This window comes from Nyctereutes procyonoides, unplaced genomic scaffold, assembly GCF_905146905.1.
Source record: "Nyctereutes procyonoides isolate TBG_1078 unplaced genomic scaffold, NYPRO_anot_genome, whole genome shotgun sequence".
NCBI classification, from domain to species: domain Eukaryota; kingdom Metazoa; phylum Chordata; class Mammalia; order Carnivora; family Canidae; genus Nyctereutes; species Nyctereutes procyonoides.
Genome location: NW_026575119.1, coordinates 5226133 through 5243876, shown reverse-complemented (window position 1 = coordinate 5243876; position 17744 = coordinate 5226133). Strand labels below are relative to the sequence as shown.

The 17744-nt window shown below is 35.3% G+C and overlaps 1 protein-coding gene across 5 annotated transcripts in view; it reads right to left on the bottom strand.

The window, feature by feature from the left end:
- Positions 1 to 250: 250 nt before the first annotated feature.
- The window catches only part of CLCN3 (chloride voltage-gated channel 3), a 91366-nt gene continuing 73872 nt past the window's right edge, over positions 251 to 17744 (bottom strand). For 3 of the 5 annotated variants that reach the window (XM_055334503.1, XM_055334506.1, XM_055334504.1), the window contains 5 exons: positions 16886 to 17072; positions 13913 to 14311; positions 8190 to 8406; positions 3267 to 3342; positions 251 to 1537 (listed from right to left, as the gene is read on the bottom strand). In XM_055334503.1, the coding sequence (XP_055190478.1) occupies positions 1382 to 1537; positions 3267 to 3342; positions 8190 to 8406; positions 13913 to 14311; positions 16886 to 17072 (1035 nt within the window). In that variant the 3' untranslated portion in view covers positions 251 to 1381. The remainder of the gene's footprint in view (positions 1538 to 3266; positions 3343 to 8189; positions 8407 to 13912; positions 14312 to 16885; positions 17073 to 17744) is intronic. The other 2 variants (XM_055334505.1, XM_055334507.1) reach the window with 1 other exon arrangement.

Here is a 17744-nt window from a genome sequence, read left to right as displayed (position 1 = left end):
ATTTGTTGTGTTTTAACTTTCTAATTAATGAGTCAAAATGTACAGATCAGAAGACATAATCCAGAGGATGGCAGTGAAAGATCAGAAAAAGATTTATGTACACATTGGATCATAGACAAATAACCACAACCTCTTTTTAAACCCTTGTTCCCAGTGTAAACTTTGTTCATATCTCCATAATTTTAAGTCTGAATTAGTCTATAAAAATCACATTAAAAAGGTAAAATTATTTAAGCGCGATATTAACTGATCTGTATTTTATAAATTTTAATCCATAAAAATATAAATAAGAATGGTAAATTTTTAAGAAAAGAAATATACATTTAGTGCAAGTTATGAATTACATTTCTTCTTCAGTGTCAGCAATAAAATATCTTGAGGAAAGAAACAAAAAATGATCTAATTTCAAGAAAAAAAAATTCCAGTGTTTAAACATGCAATTAATACCAGATACAGCTAAACAGAATACTTCCTTCTCTTTACTGTCAAAGCAGCAGCATTTTGTTTCCTTACGCTGAACAGTACGGGTAGATTATAGTTTTAGAATAGAAAATTTGCATAAGACCAGGTCACATTATCCATAAAGTCTGAGAGGAAAAAAACAAAAAAAACTCTGTTTATCCTTACAAGTTGAGTTTCATTGTTGCTGATTCTGAACCACAATGCGCACAAGCGGAGAGATTTTGTTCACGCTTCACTCGAGATTTTACCTGTTGCGGTGCATGTGACTGCTCCAAGCATTTAGTGGCGGTGCCAACTACAAGGTTAATGGCACAAGAAACACTCCCTTCTTGTGATGAAACATCAGTAAAATCACAGTACATCTCAATATGAGAAAGGACTGTTTCAAAAGGGCACACCAATTTACAGAGGCTTTGTTACAGCTCAAGAGAGAAAGAAAAAGAGAGAGGGAGGGAGAGAAAGAAAAGCTCTTCTGGAATGTAGAAAGACAATGCTTAACTATAATAATTCATGAATTAAACAGAACAGTTTTGATACAAAAGGGCAAGACCTTGCAGTCTTATAGATGGCTCAATTCAAAGTAATCCCTCCAGAAATAGGGACTGCTAATGTGTCTTTGCGATGTCGGAGTAACAGGCCAGGTGCTCTGGGTGCTCCGGGGCTGGGGCTGTGGCACCCCTTCTGCTGACGCTCCAGCCTGCGCAACTGTGGCACATCCTCAGCTGAATGCATCCAGTGCAGAACAGGAGATGATTTGCTGCTCTCAGTTAGATGGGGAAATACCTCACTCATTTCCTTCTCGCTCCTTTCCCTCCCCAAACAACTCCTTCATTCCACCAGCAGTATTTGCAAACTATGTTGCAAAAAGCCCGGCTTTTAGATTTTTTAAGGAGAAAAAAAAGTAGATGACTCCCTCAAGTTAAAGAGTTGTGCTATTCAACAAATGAACTTCCTCTTCTGTTTCCTCTCTCTCATCTATAGGATTCAGTTGAACATTATTGAAGCGGGGTCTTGGTTTGCCGTCTGGGCCATATGACGGAGGATATCTTTTTTTGTTATAATGCCAAGGAGGCGCCTGAAAGGAATAAACATAAGATTGCTATTAAAATAAAAGGAAAAGAAAAGGAAAGCTCAATCTATAACTGAATCCTTTTTGTTGACAGGAATAGAGCAAAGCAAGCACCGTGATTGTGTATTTTCAAAAAGTATTTTATTGGTAAAGATAATTAAATTATCCAGCAACCATCCTTTGATATGAAAGTATCATGGTCACTAATAGTACGATGTCGTTTCTACCAAGACTCTGAGGACCACATGCCACATTGAAGTAGAGGTATTTTGATTCGTGTATGCCAACAAAAAAGTAACAAAAAATGGGAGGATGTGTGAACAAGAAATGATACTGATCCAATGTAGAAGGAAAATTCATTCCCATGATATCGAGAAAGCAGTAAAATGTCTGATGACCAAATCTCCTCAATATTCCATTTTTTTTAAACCAAACTTAACCAACTTTAAAAAAGTAACTTAAGGATTGCCCAGTTGTATGCAGAATCTTCATGAAAGCACATACAATTGAGATAAAATAGTCAACAAAGAACTCCAATCCCAAGCTTCAGAGCCCTAAGAATAAATTGATAAAACAATCCAAGTTTCTAGTGCACTCATCAATATTTTCCTCTTTTGATTTTGGCCAAAAAAGTTAAGATACAGTGCTTTTATGAAAGTCTTAGTTGTTAATGCTTACATTAAAAGAGAAGTGAAAAATCAAGAAGCAGTCCTAACAGATTATTATAGATGAAGCAGAAAGCAGAATGAATGAGTAGCTACTTATTATTCTGGTTAGTAGTTTTTTAAAAAAGGATGCATGAAACACTTGTGAAATATTAGCTTACAACAGGAATACATAATCAGTTGTGTGCTTAAGCAAACTGGGACAGGTTTTTTATAGAAGTATGACAATTGCAGGGCAAAATAATTTCAGGAATTGCTAAAGCCAGACAATTTTTAGGTTGTAAGGTACGGTAAGATAATTCAAAATCTATCTTTAGTCATGAAACCACTAGGACATAAAGCCAGTTAAAACAAATGCATTTGACCCCAAAAAGCTGCTCACAGCATTCTGGACATACAAAAGGGGCACACACATAGTCTAGGTACAGTTCACTTAGTCTAGGTACAGTTCACTAATGAAATGGCAGGACACACATTCTTGACTATGAAGGTATGCGAGGTGTAGCAGAAAAAGAACTAATGCTATGATCACAAATATATCCAACATTACACTCTAGTTTTAAGTGTGCCCATAAAAAATATTCAACATTTGGCAATTCTAACATTGCTAAGCTCAGTTAAAATCATTTATGAGCTTAGATTTACTACAAGAGTACCGCAAGATTAGAAAACATAAAAAGAAAAAGGGTTTGGGGTAGGGGTTGGGGGCAGACATCTCTAACCAGTCAGGCATCTTCTGAGACCGGTGTTATCCACTAAGGTAGACAGACTTGTGTTTACTTTAAGAATGTCCGACAGTGTTTACTCATTTAACTACCAAACTGTTTACAGTTCTTAAATGGCAACAGGTGATTCTGATGAGAGACGTTAACTTTTGCTAACTTCCTGTGAATGCGATTTTACAAATATCTAAATGTATCTTCCAGAGTTTATAAGATAAAATGGAATTGGCAGCATGTAAGGTTTTTTATTCAGCAGGCATCTGGGCCTGACAGAACTGAACAGTTCACAAGTTTCATGCTTCCTGACTTGTACGGGGTCTACTGAGGAGATCTGATATATCTAATCACCAAGGGTTCGACGTGCTGCTTTACTTGCTCGAGATGCTCTAATATGTTCTTCTTTGTGATGATCCCCAAGACAATCCTGAAACAGATCATGTTATGCTAATAACTGTGAGAAATTAAATTAAAAGAGGTTCCAATCATAATGATAAAGAATGAGAGACAAAAATAAAAACATGAACCATAAGAATGCTTTTAATGAACTTTAGAAAAACAGAAACAAAAATGGTTCGAAATCCCAGGTTCCATTTGCATCAATTCTAGTGACTTTCATAAGAGACATGATACTATCTTTAAATATCTGTGAAGTTTTTTAATTAAACATCAAAATTATAAAAGATCGCAATGAAGGTGACTATAAAGAAAGGTACAAAAGGAACAATATTAATACACAGCTATAAACCTCTAAGATTTAGTTTCATATCAGCGTTCCTTTGTTAGGGGAAAGTATTTTTCTCATCTCTAAAAAGCTATTATTTGGATCTACTTCGGAAGAGCAAAGGTCAAATAGCCTTAATGGCATTAATGAGGAGACTTAAGACATTTACTTTACTATTACTTGGGATTAAAACGAAAGGCAACATGCACTTCAATAAATAATGCCAACTCAATACACATGCCCCCCCCCCCGGATTTTCCAGACCTTCTGAACACTACTTCTTAAAATAAACTAGTAAGATATTTATGACTGGGGATCAAAATGACTTTTACGTTATGCATGCTTTTTCCTAAATGATTATTTCTCAGTTAACCTATCACTATTATAGGCGAAATGAGGGGCATAAATTCTCACAAGGATACTTGAAAATAATTAGATTTATTAGAACAAAATCCTGGGTATTGGTTTATAAGGGAAGTCAATGAATTCAACTACAATATACGGCAATATGTATAATGAATGATTAAAACCTTAAAAAGCCTTAATCTTCAAACTCTAGAAGCCCGTCCTGAATGCCCTTCAGGGTAACTGGACATCTCCCTGGTGACCTAGTTAAGTCAACTTTACTACTCAACTGCCTTTGAACATCCTGACTTCTTAATGAACATCACTAGGGCGCTTCACTTAAAGTAGTCCAGGTCTACAGATACATCGGTTATAAAAAAATTAAGGCTGACAACTGGGTGTGGGGTGGGAGAGCACAGAGGGCAAGCAGCAGGAAAGGCAGAAACAGGTTCTCTGCTAATGTTTTCTCATTATTTAAAATAACACAGCGATCCTTAAGAATGAAGATAAATTGAAAAGTTGTCAGAGGATGTGAATAAGTTCTCCCTCCAAAAAGGCTCAGAAAATGCCCTCATGAAATAAAAAAAAAATGTGTACAGAATCACTCAATGGATGTTCTTCTCTAAGTGTGTGAGGGAAAACAAACAAAAAGACCATCAATTCACTCTATAGTTGGGAGTCAGGAAATGTGAAAAATCTTGACAAATAATACCACTTTAATTCTTATTTTCTTTCTAGTTATATACAATGATTAATTTCAGTTAGTATATTAGTAATCTCTGCCAAATCACAAGGTACAAAATGAGGAAAGTTACAAATTGATTAAGGACCAAATGGCAAATTTGGAGATTTATAAAGTAATCTCTATATTACAAAATAATGGCCCTAAAAGGAGGAAATACATATATTTCCTCTCTAATGGAGAAGAGTTATTTGAGAATAAAGCCAGATTCAGTGCTACTTTATTAATTTCAGGAAGTACAAAGAAAATCAATGCAAAATATAACTTAGGTAAAGAGTAATTTGCTGTTTCTTTGTGGGGCTAATAAGCAATGATATAAGAAGTTAACAGACTATGGCCCAACGTTTTCCCAAAATATGTTCCAAAAAATACCAATCCCAGGAGTTCTCCTGCCCTCTTTCCTCCATCCAAAAAAAAAAAAGGCTTCATGTTCGAACAAAACTTGGAATGTTTCCTATTGTCCTCGAGACTCAAATAATATCAACATTTTATAAGTTTTGAGACATTTCACAATAGAGAAACCTCAACTGTATACAATCCAATACTTCCCAAACGTATGTGGTCATAAAACTCTTTGTGAGCAAATGCCTATTAACATCCTGTTAGTTCCATCAAGACTATAAAGATTTTGAGAAATTCTGCTCATTAAAATATAAAACATAGGAAATCTATAACTGACATACTTAAAATTTAGACACACTTCTCCTCACGTCCCTATTCTCATTTGCTCCTTGCAGCTAACAGTCTGGCCTTGTATCTCTCCCCCCAAATAGTTCTTTTCCACCTCTAAGGACCCACTATGAGTAGAATATGCTCACAGTTATCCAGAACTTCACACTCTCCACTAAAAGCTAGTAAATATGGCTTCTTTTCTAAGTTTAAATCATTTAACTTAAAAGTGAGAATAAAACACTCTACTTCCTTATATACTTCCAAGAAAATAAAGACCCAAGAGCTACTGTCCCAAATGATCTCTTTTCTTTCTATATATATATAGAAAGATATATATATATCATATATATATTATATATATGATATATATATATGTTTATTTTCCTTGAAGGACAAAAATAAGGAAATATAACCAAGAAAATTAAACATATTCCTTTAGAAAAAGCTACCCCCCACTACAAGCTATCTTATAAACGGGCAGTATGAGGTAAGATTTTAGTTATCTATCCTCCTCCTCCCCTACATTTTGTTATTTCTACACTCCTTCACTTTTTTTTTTTAATTTTTAAATTTATTTATGATAGTCACAGAGAGAGAGAGAGAGAGAGAGAGAGAGGCAGAGACACAGGCAGAGGGAGAAGCAGGCTCTAGGCAGAGGGAGAAGCAGGCTCCATGCACCAGGAGCACGACGTGGGACTCGATCCCGGGTCTCCAGGATCGCGCCCTGGGCCAAAGGCAGGCGCCAAACCGCTGTGCCACCCAGGGATCCCCTCTACACTCTTTTAAATATTTTTCTTTTTAATATCTGTGCTGCCAAAAAACTGGGAATTAATCAGCAAAGTGAAATACAGTAATTGACCCATACGGCTTTGTGATCACAGGTAATCATAACTAGAGAATGACATATTTGTTAGCACACAAAAGGCCAAACTATGACAGGCACAGAGAATAACTCAAAACAAAAATTGTAACAACTCAGCTTCTAATTGAGCCACTTATAATTTAAAGGGCCCTAAAACCTGTGTCACTTCATAAAAAGTTACTCTATTTAACATGTACTTACTAACATTTTAAACAATAAAGTTTGGTAACTATTATTTTTTAATTAAACAATATTAAAAGAAAGTATCTATTTTATTAGACACATCCCTTCTCCAATCAGTATTTATGATGTTTAATAATTCCAAACTTCCTGCCTTTCATCAAGAATTTTTGTCTTTGATAATTTATTTCACATTATTTAGAGTTGTTTTAACTGGTTAGGTTAGCACAGTGAAAACATTAAACATGTATCTAATTCTCTGTATTTCTATTCCTAACCCAACATGGCATACTATTGTTCAAGAAAATAAGAAATCACAAAGAAAGAAGATATGTTCTATTAGTCAATCACAGTGTAAAAACAGTAGCAAGAGATTGGGTTCTAAAATTAGAAAGGTATTTAAGGGATCCCTGGGTGGCGCAGCGGTTTGGCGCCTGCCTTTGGCCCAGGGCGCGATCCTGGAGACCCGGGATCGAATCCCATATCGGGCTCCTGGTGCATGGAGCCTGCTTCTCCCTCTGCCTGTGTCTCTGCCTCTCTCTGTCTGTGACTATCATAAAATTAAAAAAAAAAAAAAAAAAAAAAATTTAAAAAAAAAAAAAAAAAGAAAGGTATTTAATCCCCTGATCTGAGTTACTGGGCATAGTAGTAAACTCTTCCAAGTTTCACTTGTTATATCTGTGAAGTAAAGATGCTACCACCTATTTCGCAGAGGTACTACAAAGTTAAGTAAGAAACCTGAAGGTGCTCAAGAAAACAAACCTCCTTCCCTTTTCTTCTTTTTTCCTCCTTTCCTTAGACAGGGGTCATGTGTTTAGTCACTCAAAAGTCACTCTAAGCGTTTAGCATTTCAACCAGCTTCGCACTGGGCAGGGTTAAACCATCTCATTTATGCACAATCCAGAATACCCTTTGCTTCTTATTTCTAGCCTTTCTGTCCTCAGCCTTCAGAGAAAACAATGTCCTTAAGTATTTCAATGAGGAACAGTCATAAAATGGAAATAGAGGGGACTGACTAGAGAGAGAACGGGCAGGGAAACAGATCCCAAGTGAAGGGACACAGGGGAGCAATGGTAATGAAGCAGGGGATGTTTGCAGAGGCATACTGTGCATGACAACCCTACTCTGTCCCTTGGACATCTGCCAAACAAAACTTTTCTATATTCCTATCCTGGAGAAACACTGGTAATTCATGTGCAAAGGGCAGAAAAATAATCAATTTACACATTTTAAATACATGAGTGTTTGTCATTAGTTTATATGAAAGATTTATGGATGGAAAAGGTTGAAAAGAGGAAAGAAAAAGCATTTGCTAAAGGAGGATTTTAGCTAATTTACAAATTTCATTTAATTATATTATTTCCCTTGATACATAAGTTAAAAATCACTGAAATAGTAATCAGCAAAAACTCCAGAGAGTTATTACTGAACTAGAAAGTTATATTCAAAATATAAAATACTCACAAAAAGAAAACAGGTTTTTCTCTCTACTCCATATAGGTTAGGTCCATTACACCTCTTTCCCAACTCTGAAGTGTTCCTGACCAGTGTTACTTTATGTTTTGGCAAAGATGTGGTAGTTGATATATATTTTTTTATTCTTAAGTGTCAATCTGATCAATACTGATCCTGATTTTATACTAAAAGACACTTTCCCACTTGAAAGCTTACACTTTCCCCTAATAACTGAATATAAATTCCACTAAAAAAGTATCTGCTAAGTAAACTGATTTCTTTCACCAAACTTACCCATTGTGAGTTACAAGGCACTGCCTCAGACCCAGCTTTCGGAAAATATCCACCACGATCTCCATCGGTGTGTGATCTGTCACTGTAAAAGGGCTCATGTCAAGAATGCTCCGAAGCTTCAGGGGCCGTGGACTTTCTGCTGGAAGAGACGGGGTGTGCTGTGCAAAACACACACGAGAACTGCCCACAATACCTTCTTGTTTTTTTCTGGCACTTTCTGAAAAGAGAGAAGACCAAAAGTTGATTTAAGGGCAATCCGTTTATTCAGAGACTTTAAACAAATGTATCCCATGAATTTGGTCCCTTCACTTTTTCCTACCTTCTTAACCAAGAAAGGAATCAACTAAAAGCTGATTTAGTCATTTCTTATATTTCACAGAATCAGATTACACCAACAACAAACCATCATCATGTAAATAAAATATTTTTAGTTTATAAATTTTCTTTAGTGAAGCTGAAGCTGTTTTCTAACTTTGGGGGACAAGGAAGTATGTTTAAATATGGCTTTTTAAAACCTGCACAAATTGGAGCATGGTTTATTATAGGAATCCATCATTGAATGGCACCTGCCCATGCTAAATGTCACTTATCCTGCAGAGGTAGAGTTAAAGAGAGCTTCATTCTTGTTTTGACTATGTTGTATACACTCCCCCTGTGAATTAGCTAGTTCTCTTTTTAATGCTAGGTGAGTCATGAGCATTAACAGGTGGGCATAACTATGATTATGCCAAAACAGACACAGACTTATTTTTCAGGTTTTATTTATAAAGGCTCTGTTAATTTCCCCTCTCTGGTGTATTCTGCTTCAAGTGCTTCTGTTTGCTGCCAACTACCTCACCTACCTTTCAAAGTGCTAGACAAGTGGTTTAAAGATGCAAAAAAACTGCAGAACACAGACCACAGGAGAAAGGAAACCCATGAAATGGAGAAAATAAAAAAATAAGTAGCTTTATGTTTGTATTTTGAGTTAATATGTATTCAAAACTGTGGGCCACAAATATGATTTTTCTATACTGAACATATTTTAAATATAAAATTTGCTATAAAAATATTTAAGCTAAAATAATAAGCATTAGTCCTAAGGTGAGCAGCAGATAAATATATACAGCTTATAAACAAACACTACAATTCTTTTTGCTCCTTCTGATCTCTAAAGCCTTATTTAACTGTTCTGGACCATTCAGGTTAAGGAAGAACTAACTGAAGTTCTAATGACTAGCATTAATTAGGCCACTTTAAAAGCATGATAAAAGCAAAGAAAAGAAGAAAGCCCATTAGCAAGTGATATATATGGTTTTGAAAGATGCTCTTTAAGGTGTTCTGAACCCACAGAAGCATCTGGCTAATGATCTATGAATGGTGGAGTGTAAATACTGTTAGCATGACAGATATTCTGAGTTAAAACTAACCCCACACATCAAACTTAAATACCTTAGGATAACAAATATTTTATTGATGAAAATATGCTGAGACTGTTTAAGTCAACATTTAATGCCTTAAGTTTCAGAAAATTTTAGAAAAAGTTACTATTTATTATAATGTTCCTTTGATATACAAGGCACAAGGCTAGTGAACACCCAGCCGGACTTAAATTTGTCATTTATATGAATACAGTAACTATTCTAATAAGCATTATTTATTGAGTACTTACAAAGTGCTGAGACATCTTCTAGGTTTGTTTTTATTTGAAAAACAATTTCTTTGAATGCCATTCATTCAGAGGCTTTTAAAGCAGAATATATCATCATAGTTTTCATTTTCTGATAGGATTCAGGCTTTTTTTTTTTTTAAAGTACACATGTAGCAATAGAGTTACACTTCCAGGAGAATGGAAATGGTTCTTTTCTCACATAAAATCCGAATGTAAATAATGACCTTTCTTCCCCTAAAGTTTATGCTTTACTTTTCCTGCTCATGTTAATATACTCTTAAGAGCTTGACTTCTCAAAACTTATCAAAAAAGAAAGGTTGCACAGGCTGTCCCCTCCATTTTTGACTATGTGAAACCTGGTAGTGACAGATGGCAAAAATATTCTCCAGGGCTCCAGAACTCTCATCACTTGTATTAATCTTAGAAAGCTAAAAAGTCTCTAAATCCATAAAATGGTATTTCATCTAACAAACCAGCTATAAAGTTTACTACAAAGATAAACAAAAGGCTAGTGCACTAACTTGGAATGCATATTGAGTACACTCTATTTTAGGGTTTTGAAATATTGATATGGAAAGAAAAAACTATAACAAATCAGCTCTCCTAGGTATGCAAAATCAAGCTTTATTCTGAACAAAAGATCTTGAGGGAATAGGAGATTAAGTACAGTTAGAGTAGCCTGTCACTGTGTCACGTACCTTACTATTATGTTCAATATGTCAATGATATTTAGGTTTTCATACACTAAGAGTCTCCCTGTAAAACTTATAGCTCCTATTATATAAATAGAAGTGAACAAGTATACTTTTATACCTTAAATTGGAAAATAGGAAAGACAATTCAACTCACACTATAAATGTTAAAAATGCTTCATTTTAAACATATCTATCAAACATTCAGCCTCACTTTTAATCTTGACATAAAAATGCAGGAAGAAAAACAAATGCAGGAAGAAATGTCTCTCCATTTGGACTAAACTTTAATATAGTAAACTGTCATTAACTGTTGGTGGGAGTACATGGTGTAATCACTACCTGGTGTGATGTGAAAAATATCTTACAACATTATAAATGCAGCTACCCTGTGATCCAATAACTCCCCTTCCAGTAATTTTTGTACATTTGCATGTAGGCAGAATGTTAAATATGTGAGACTATCAAATATATGAGGGAGCAATTTCTGTAACAGTGGAAAAATAGAAACATCTTAAATGTCCATCAATGAGGAACTGATTTTAGAAACCATGACATATCCCATGGTATATCTACTTAATAGAATACTATGTAGCTTTAAAAGAATAGAATAAGAAATTCGTTGGGAAAATGTCTAACAAAACACTGTTTAGTGAAAAAAAAAAAACATAAAACAACATGTATTGGATAGCCTGATACAATGTTTAAAAAGAGAAAAAAAACATATGTACTTACTTATACAGAATAAAATCTACAGAATACATAAGAAACCAGAGATGTCTACCTATAGACAATTAAACTGATAACTATGAGGTCATGGGTGAGAGACATTTTTCACTGTATACTTTTAATCTTCTTGAATTTGAACTATGTGAATGTACCATCCATAAAAACTAAAATTTTTAAATCATGAAATGACATAAAAATGTAGACCTTATAAATTAAGAAAACTGTGTGCTTTTAAAATCTTGAGTTTTCCCATTCCTGGATATGGTATACAGTTTACCAGTTACTCAAGCATTCTTTTTTTGTCTTTCATAAAGTATTTTATATAAATACATATAAATTACATATTTTATATTATCATACATATAAACAAAATCTCAGTACAGATCTATTTTTCTCATTCAAAAATGTAAACTTCATAAAAATATATGTAGGTAAATATTTAAGGTGTATTCTAAAAATCATGTGAAATATTCATGATGACATGACATTTCATATATCTAAAGTATACCCATTCCTTTCTTTTTAAGATTTTATTTATTCATGAGACAGAGAGAGAGAGAGAGAGAGAGAGAGAGAGACAGGCAGAGAGAGAGAGAGAGAGACAGGCAGAGAGAGAAGCAGGCTCCGATGCAGGGAGCCCGATGTGGGACTTGATCCCGAGACTCCAGGATCACGCCCTGGGCCAAAAGGCAGGTGCTCAACCGCTGAGCCACCCAGGCATTCCTATACCCATTCCTTAAACTGACATTATCTGCTATCACAATATTCTCTTTCAAGACAGTAATAAAACCTTGAAAAACATATCCACAGAATTAGTTGGATTATGAATAATTATTAACTTTTACCACTTTCTTCATCTTTTAAACACCCTGCTTTTTTCCCCTTAAATTTTTATGTAAATTCTAAAATCCCAACCTTTCCTTTTCTTTGGCTGGCTACCATTAAAACCTAACGAACAGGAATCTAAACAATGCAAATTCTCTGACTGTAGGTTTGGCCATGGTTAATAGTTTAGAAAACTGAAACACTTAAACACAAGAGCCAAGTCTGACCACATACTTTGCCCATTCTTGGCAACTGTTCTATTACCTACAGCAACACTTACAATGATAGAATGGCTAGTCTTTAAAAGACTCTTCCAAAGCTGTAGCCTTTTACTTAACTAAACAGGATATTCTCTGTAGGCGCTTTTGTTTTGTTTTGATAGCTCTTATAAACTGAGCATTTCCACTCTGATTTGAGAAATACTACTCTAAGTCTTCCCTCTTCAAATGGGACAAGAATTAATTTATTTTACAATCCTTTTGCAATGGCCAGAGAGACCAGTTGTAGAGGATGGGCTCATGGGACCAAATGCTTAACATTTTCAGCTCATGGTCCTCCACTAAATACTCAAGGAGTATGAAAGCAACAGTCTGATTAAAATATCCTTTATCACCTTTGGGAGTTGCAGGGAAGCAGGAAAGGAATCAGACTGTATAGAAAAGGTCTTACCAGCCTCCTCAACAATACTGCAGGACTATAAGATATGGAGAAAAATAAATTTTGGAAGAACACAATTGTTTCCTCCTCATAAAGTTTATCTCCAAGAAATAATATAATATGCTAATGGCTTCATAAATTCTATTTGTAGTAATATCAGTTCAACTTTTATATATATATATACTATATACTATACATACTATATACTTTTCAACTTAGTATTTGACCAAAATAAAGCAGCAATGATTTTTTTTCGCTTTAAAGTAGAGAGTATTATGTTAACATTGTAAACCTAAATCCAAAAACTGAAAAAAGGAAAACCTTGTGAATGTGACATGAAACAGAAAAACAAATGAGATTTTTAATAACTTGCATTCAAATAAGCCTATGCTAAATATAATAATGTATTTAGTAGGATAACCCGGCACATGCTAATAAGGCCTCATCTCACATGCTGTTAGGAACAGTATCAACTTAACAAGGCCTGAGTGGGAAAAGAAAGAACCTGACTTCAATCTCTGATAACAATGCCAAATCAAAAAGATAAAACTGTATTTAATGCGGAAACAATTTACAGATGCATAATTCCTTTTCTAAAGAATGTAAGGGGATGCCTTGGTGGCTCAGCGGTTAAGTATCTGCCTTTAGCTCAGGGCATGATCCCAGAGTCCCAGGATTGAGTCCCACAACAAACAGGCTCCCTGCATGGAGCCTGCTTCTCCTCCCTCTTCCTAGGTCTCTGCTTCTCTCTGTGTCTCTCGTGAATAACTAAATACTTTTCTTTTTTTCCCAAGATTTTATTTATTCATTCGTGAGAGACACAGAAAGAGGCAGAGACTCAGGCAGAGGGAGGAGAAGCAGGCTCCATGCAAGGAGCCCGATGTGCAACTCGATCCCAGGAATCTGGGATCATGCCCTAAGCCAAAGGCAAACGCTCAACTGCTGAGCCACCCAGGCATCCCTAAATAAAATCTTAAAAAAAAAAAAAAAAAAAAAAAAAAGACTTTGAGGGACATAAATAAAATACACCTTTCACCCCCAGAAACCCAACTAATTAAATATTTTTGCTTTCCTTTCCTCGAGAAATCTATTATGTCTATAGTTATCTAGATATAGATTCTGACAGATAAATAGATTTATGTGTGTGTCTGTATTTTTAAAAAGGGTACCTATTGCAATCGTCAGGTCTCTTCTGAGGGCAAATCCCACTAATCTTTGAGATTCCTTTGACATTATGACAGGAAAGCCATTGTAGCTGGTTTCATTAATCATGTTTTCTATATCATCCACTGTCATATTGTCCTGTGTTAGGACGGCTAAGGGAGGATCGTTCCTTCGAGGTCTCATGACATCAGCAGCCAGAGTGGTATGAGTGAATTCTTCTTTCGCATCCAAGAAAGGGTATCCATTTAGCCGGATGTGTGCTTCATAAATACCTTCCCTACCAAAGGCATCACCAACCCATTTACTGGTCATAACTGCAGCCATAAGGGGAACAATGTATTCCAAGCCCCCAGTAAGCTCAAACACAATAACCACCAGGGAGACAGTCATCCTTGTCACACCACCTGAAAAAAAAAAAAAAAAATAAGCCCCATTGGTCAAGGAGGACAGGACATGTTAGTAGAATTCTTGTACTAGGCAGTTGAACATGAGTTGTAAAAAGAACTGAAAAGGATTATCATAAAAAACTTCTCTCAGGACAATTATCACTATTTTAATAAGATCTAGAGAAATACTGATTTTCTTCATTGCTATAGCAAAGATATAATTTCTGTATTATAAAAGCTGATTAAGTAAAGAATTTGGTGAAGCACATCATTGCTACCTCTTACATCACAGCTACCAATTTACAAATTAAGCTCATATGTAGGTAGAATATTAACTTAATCCACTTCTCTGTATTATTTTCAAAATAAGTAAAATATTTTGATACTTTGTGATTTATGTTAAGAAGCTAATCATATCCCCTCCCTCAGAAAACTATTCAATTTACCCAAATCATCATTCTGAACTAGCACCTGTATGATGCCTTGTAATCCACACCTCTCCACCTACTGTTGCATTTGCCCCATGTCTATGCATACCTTTCTCTTACTGCTGTGTTTGTCTCACTTCCCAACTGTAAAAAGACTGGATGATCCACTGTCACAAAAAAACACCACACACTTAAAACCAAAGTCCTCTTCATCCCCCAAAGAGCTACCAGTTCCAACTTCTCAGACTCTGGCACTGGCACTAGACTCTCCCTGGCCACCTAGGCAGTCATTCCAGGTTCATCCCTTTACTTTACCCTCAACATCTTGACCCTCACTCAATCCCATTTGATTTGCTTTGCAAAACAGTTATCTATGGGTCCTTTTCTCAATATTGTCATGATTACCAAACTAGTCCAGACTCTTAAGACTTTGGTCCTTAATTTTAATACTATTTTATCTTACCTCCTTGACTCCAGGCCCCATTACCTTCAATCCATTTTATAAAGTCATGTTCCCAGGTTAATCTTTCCTAAGTACTACTTTCACCATGTTGCTCCTTTGCTCAAAAACCTACCAGGGCTCGCCAGTTCATACTGTATTAAACTTAAACTCTTCCTTTTTGTTTTTTAACCTAAAAATAGAGGGAAGAAAGAACCTACTATGTATTACATATCTACACTATGCCAGACATGTCCCTAGTCAGTTCACAAAGGTTTTTTTTTTTTTTTTTAACTAAGTCACTAATTTTACCTGGCACTGTGCTTACAGCTTTACATGCATTTGATCTCATATAATCCTGAAAACAATAGATTAGTAATTATTTCCATTTTAAAGATAATAAAATAAAAAATCAAAGTAAAGGAACATTCCCAAAGTCATCAAGCTACAAATGCCAAAGCCACAACTCTGCCGCAGATCTGACCAATTACAAATACAAACTGTCCTGACACAAATCACTGCCTTTTCATAAACTGACTCCTCCTTACTAATCCAACTTTCCTCTTTCAAAAGTATCCAAAATAAAAAAAAAAAAAGTATCCAAAATGCACTCACTACTTCAATATTGTATCTTCAAAGCCCCACAAATACTCAATTTATTCTCATCTGGATTCCTATGCCTTCACATGATTATATTCCTCAAAAAGTGCTCTTTAAATTCTAACTTTCCAAAGTAAAGCTCATGTTCTATTCTACATGAACTACTTCAGCTTTTTTTCCCTCTAGATTCCTACAATCTTCAGAGATTCCATACTATATATAATCATTATATATTTCTCACTACTGTTTTCTCAGTTTTGGTCTTGTCTCCCCAACTTGATCGTACTTGAGGTTGGGCTCATGTTGCATATACCTCTTTCTGTATCACTCACTGCACACCTCCTAGCACAGTGCTAAAGACAAAGGGGGATCACTATCAAATAATTGCTACTTTGGTGAAAATGATTCTGTCCTTACTTTCACCTGATATTATACTTTCAAAGTTCAATAATTATATAATTTTGATTTTTTGAACAAAAATAAGTCAAAATACCAATTATTAAATATCATAACCAAAATTCAGCTGACATTTGAAATATAAAAAGAAATAATTATTTTTCATATCCAAGAGGACAATACATAGACACTTAATTATTTAATGCAGATTTTCTTTCATTAAAACAGTAGTTATCTTTTATCATTTTGCTATAAATGAGCCTTAAGTGGAGGAGGGCTGGTAAAGAAATCTTTCACTACAGCCAAGTATAAATCACTGCAGAGTAAAGCTACTCTGATATTTTGCTAGAATGCTAATCTCGGGAACTATGCTATAGTCATCATAGCTAAGCCAAGATCCTTGACGATGAAAAGAACAAAAATCTTCCTGGACAAGATTCAAATTAAGCCTATGTTGTACTGAGATGTTTTCTGTCACAAAGCATTACACTGTATTTAAAAGATGCTAACTACCATTAAATTTTTAGCATTAACAAAAGTTTAGATAGGCAGAATGAAAACTAGTGCTACATAAATACCATGCAATAGCAGTACTGTTTCATTTCTGTGAAAAGAGTCTCTTCCCTCTGTCCTGTCCCACCCTTACCACCTCACCAACTAAACATGCTCTCACACTTGCTCTTTCTTCTCTCAGATTCACAAATGTCCATTCACAGACCATTACATTACCTAAGCATGCAGCAGCACCAACCATGGCATAAAGGCCAGGTGTAATGCAATCAGCTCCAACTTCACACCACTCCTTAAAGATAAACCAGTCATGGTGATAATAGGCGAGCTGTTCCACTGCAATCCCCACAATCCTTCCAGCAATCGCTCCAATGGCCATGCTGGGAATGAACAAGCCTGACGGAACCTGTAACATAAACAAAAGCAAAAACTGGGCAGAGATCCTCTACTTATACGTTTGGGACCTACATCCTATGAACTTCTCTTTAACGCTTTTGAGTCTTTTCAACATTTTTATTTATAGAGCAAAATCCTAGTACAAATAAAACTACAGCAAAGTACTGTTCTAGTGCCTTAATAATTTCATAAATTCATAAAAATAAATAAAAGAAAAAATAATTTCATAAATTCAGTCACAAAGTAACAAATGACATTCTCTAGGCCAAAGAGAAAATAACTCAAGGATTATTTATCCTTTAGTTCAAGGGTTCCTTAATGCCAGTCCCTAACAAAATTTTCACTAGTCTGTGCTGCAATGGGGAAAGAAGAAAAGGACAATATGAAGCATTTTTCATAAAACAAAATCAATTTGGTGTGAAGTACTGTCCTCTACTTCACAATTATATCCTTCCTATATATTTGTTTTATCAAATGATAAAAATATTAGATGCTATTCCTCTTATTTTTTTAAATGATTTTATTTATGTATTCATGAGAGACCCACAGAAAGAGAGAAAGAGACACAGGCAGAGGGGGAAGGAGACTCCATGCAGGAAACCCCGATGTGGGACTTGATCCCGGAACTGCGGGATCACGCCCTGAGCCAAAGGCAGACGCTCAACCACTGAGCCACCCAGGC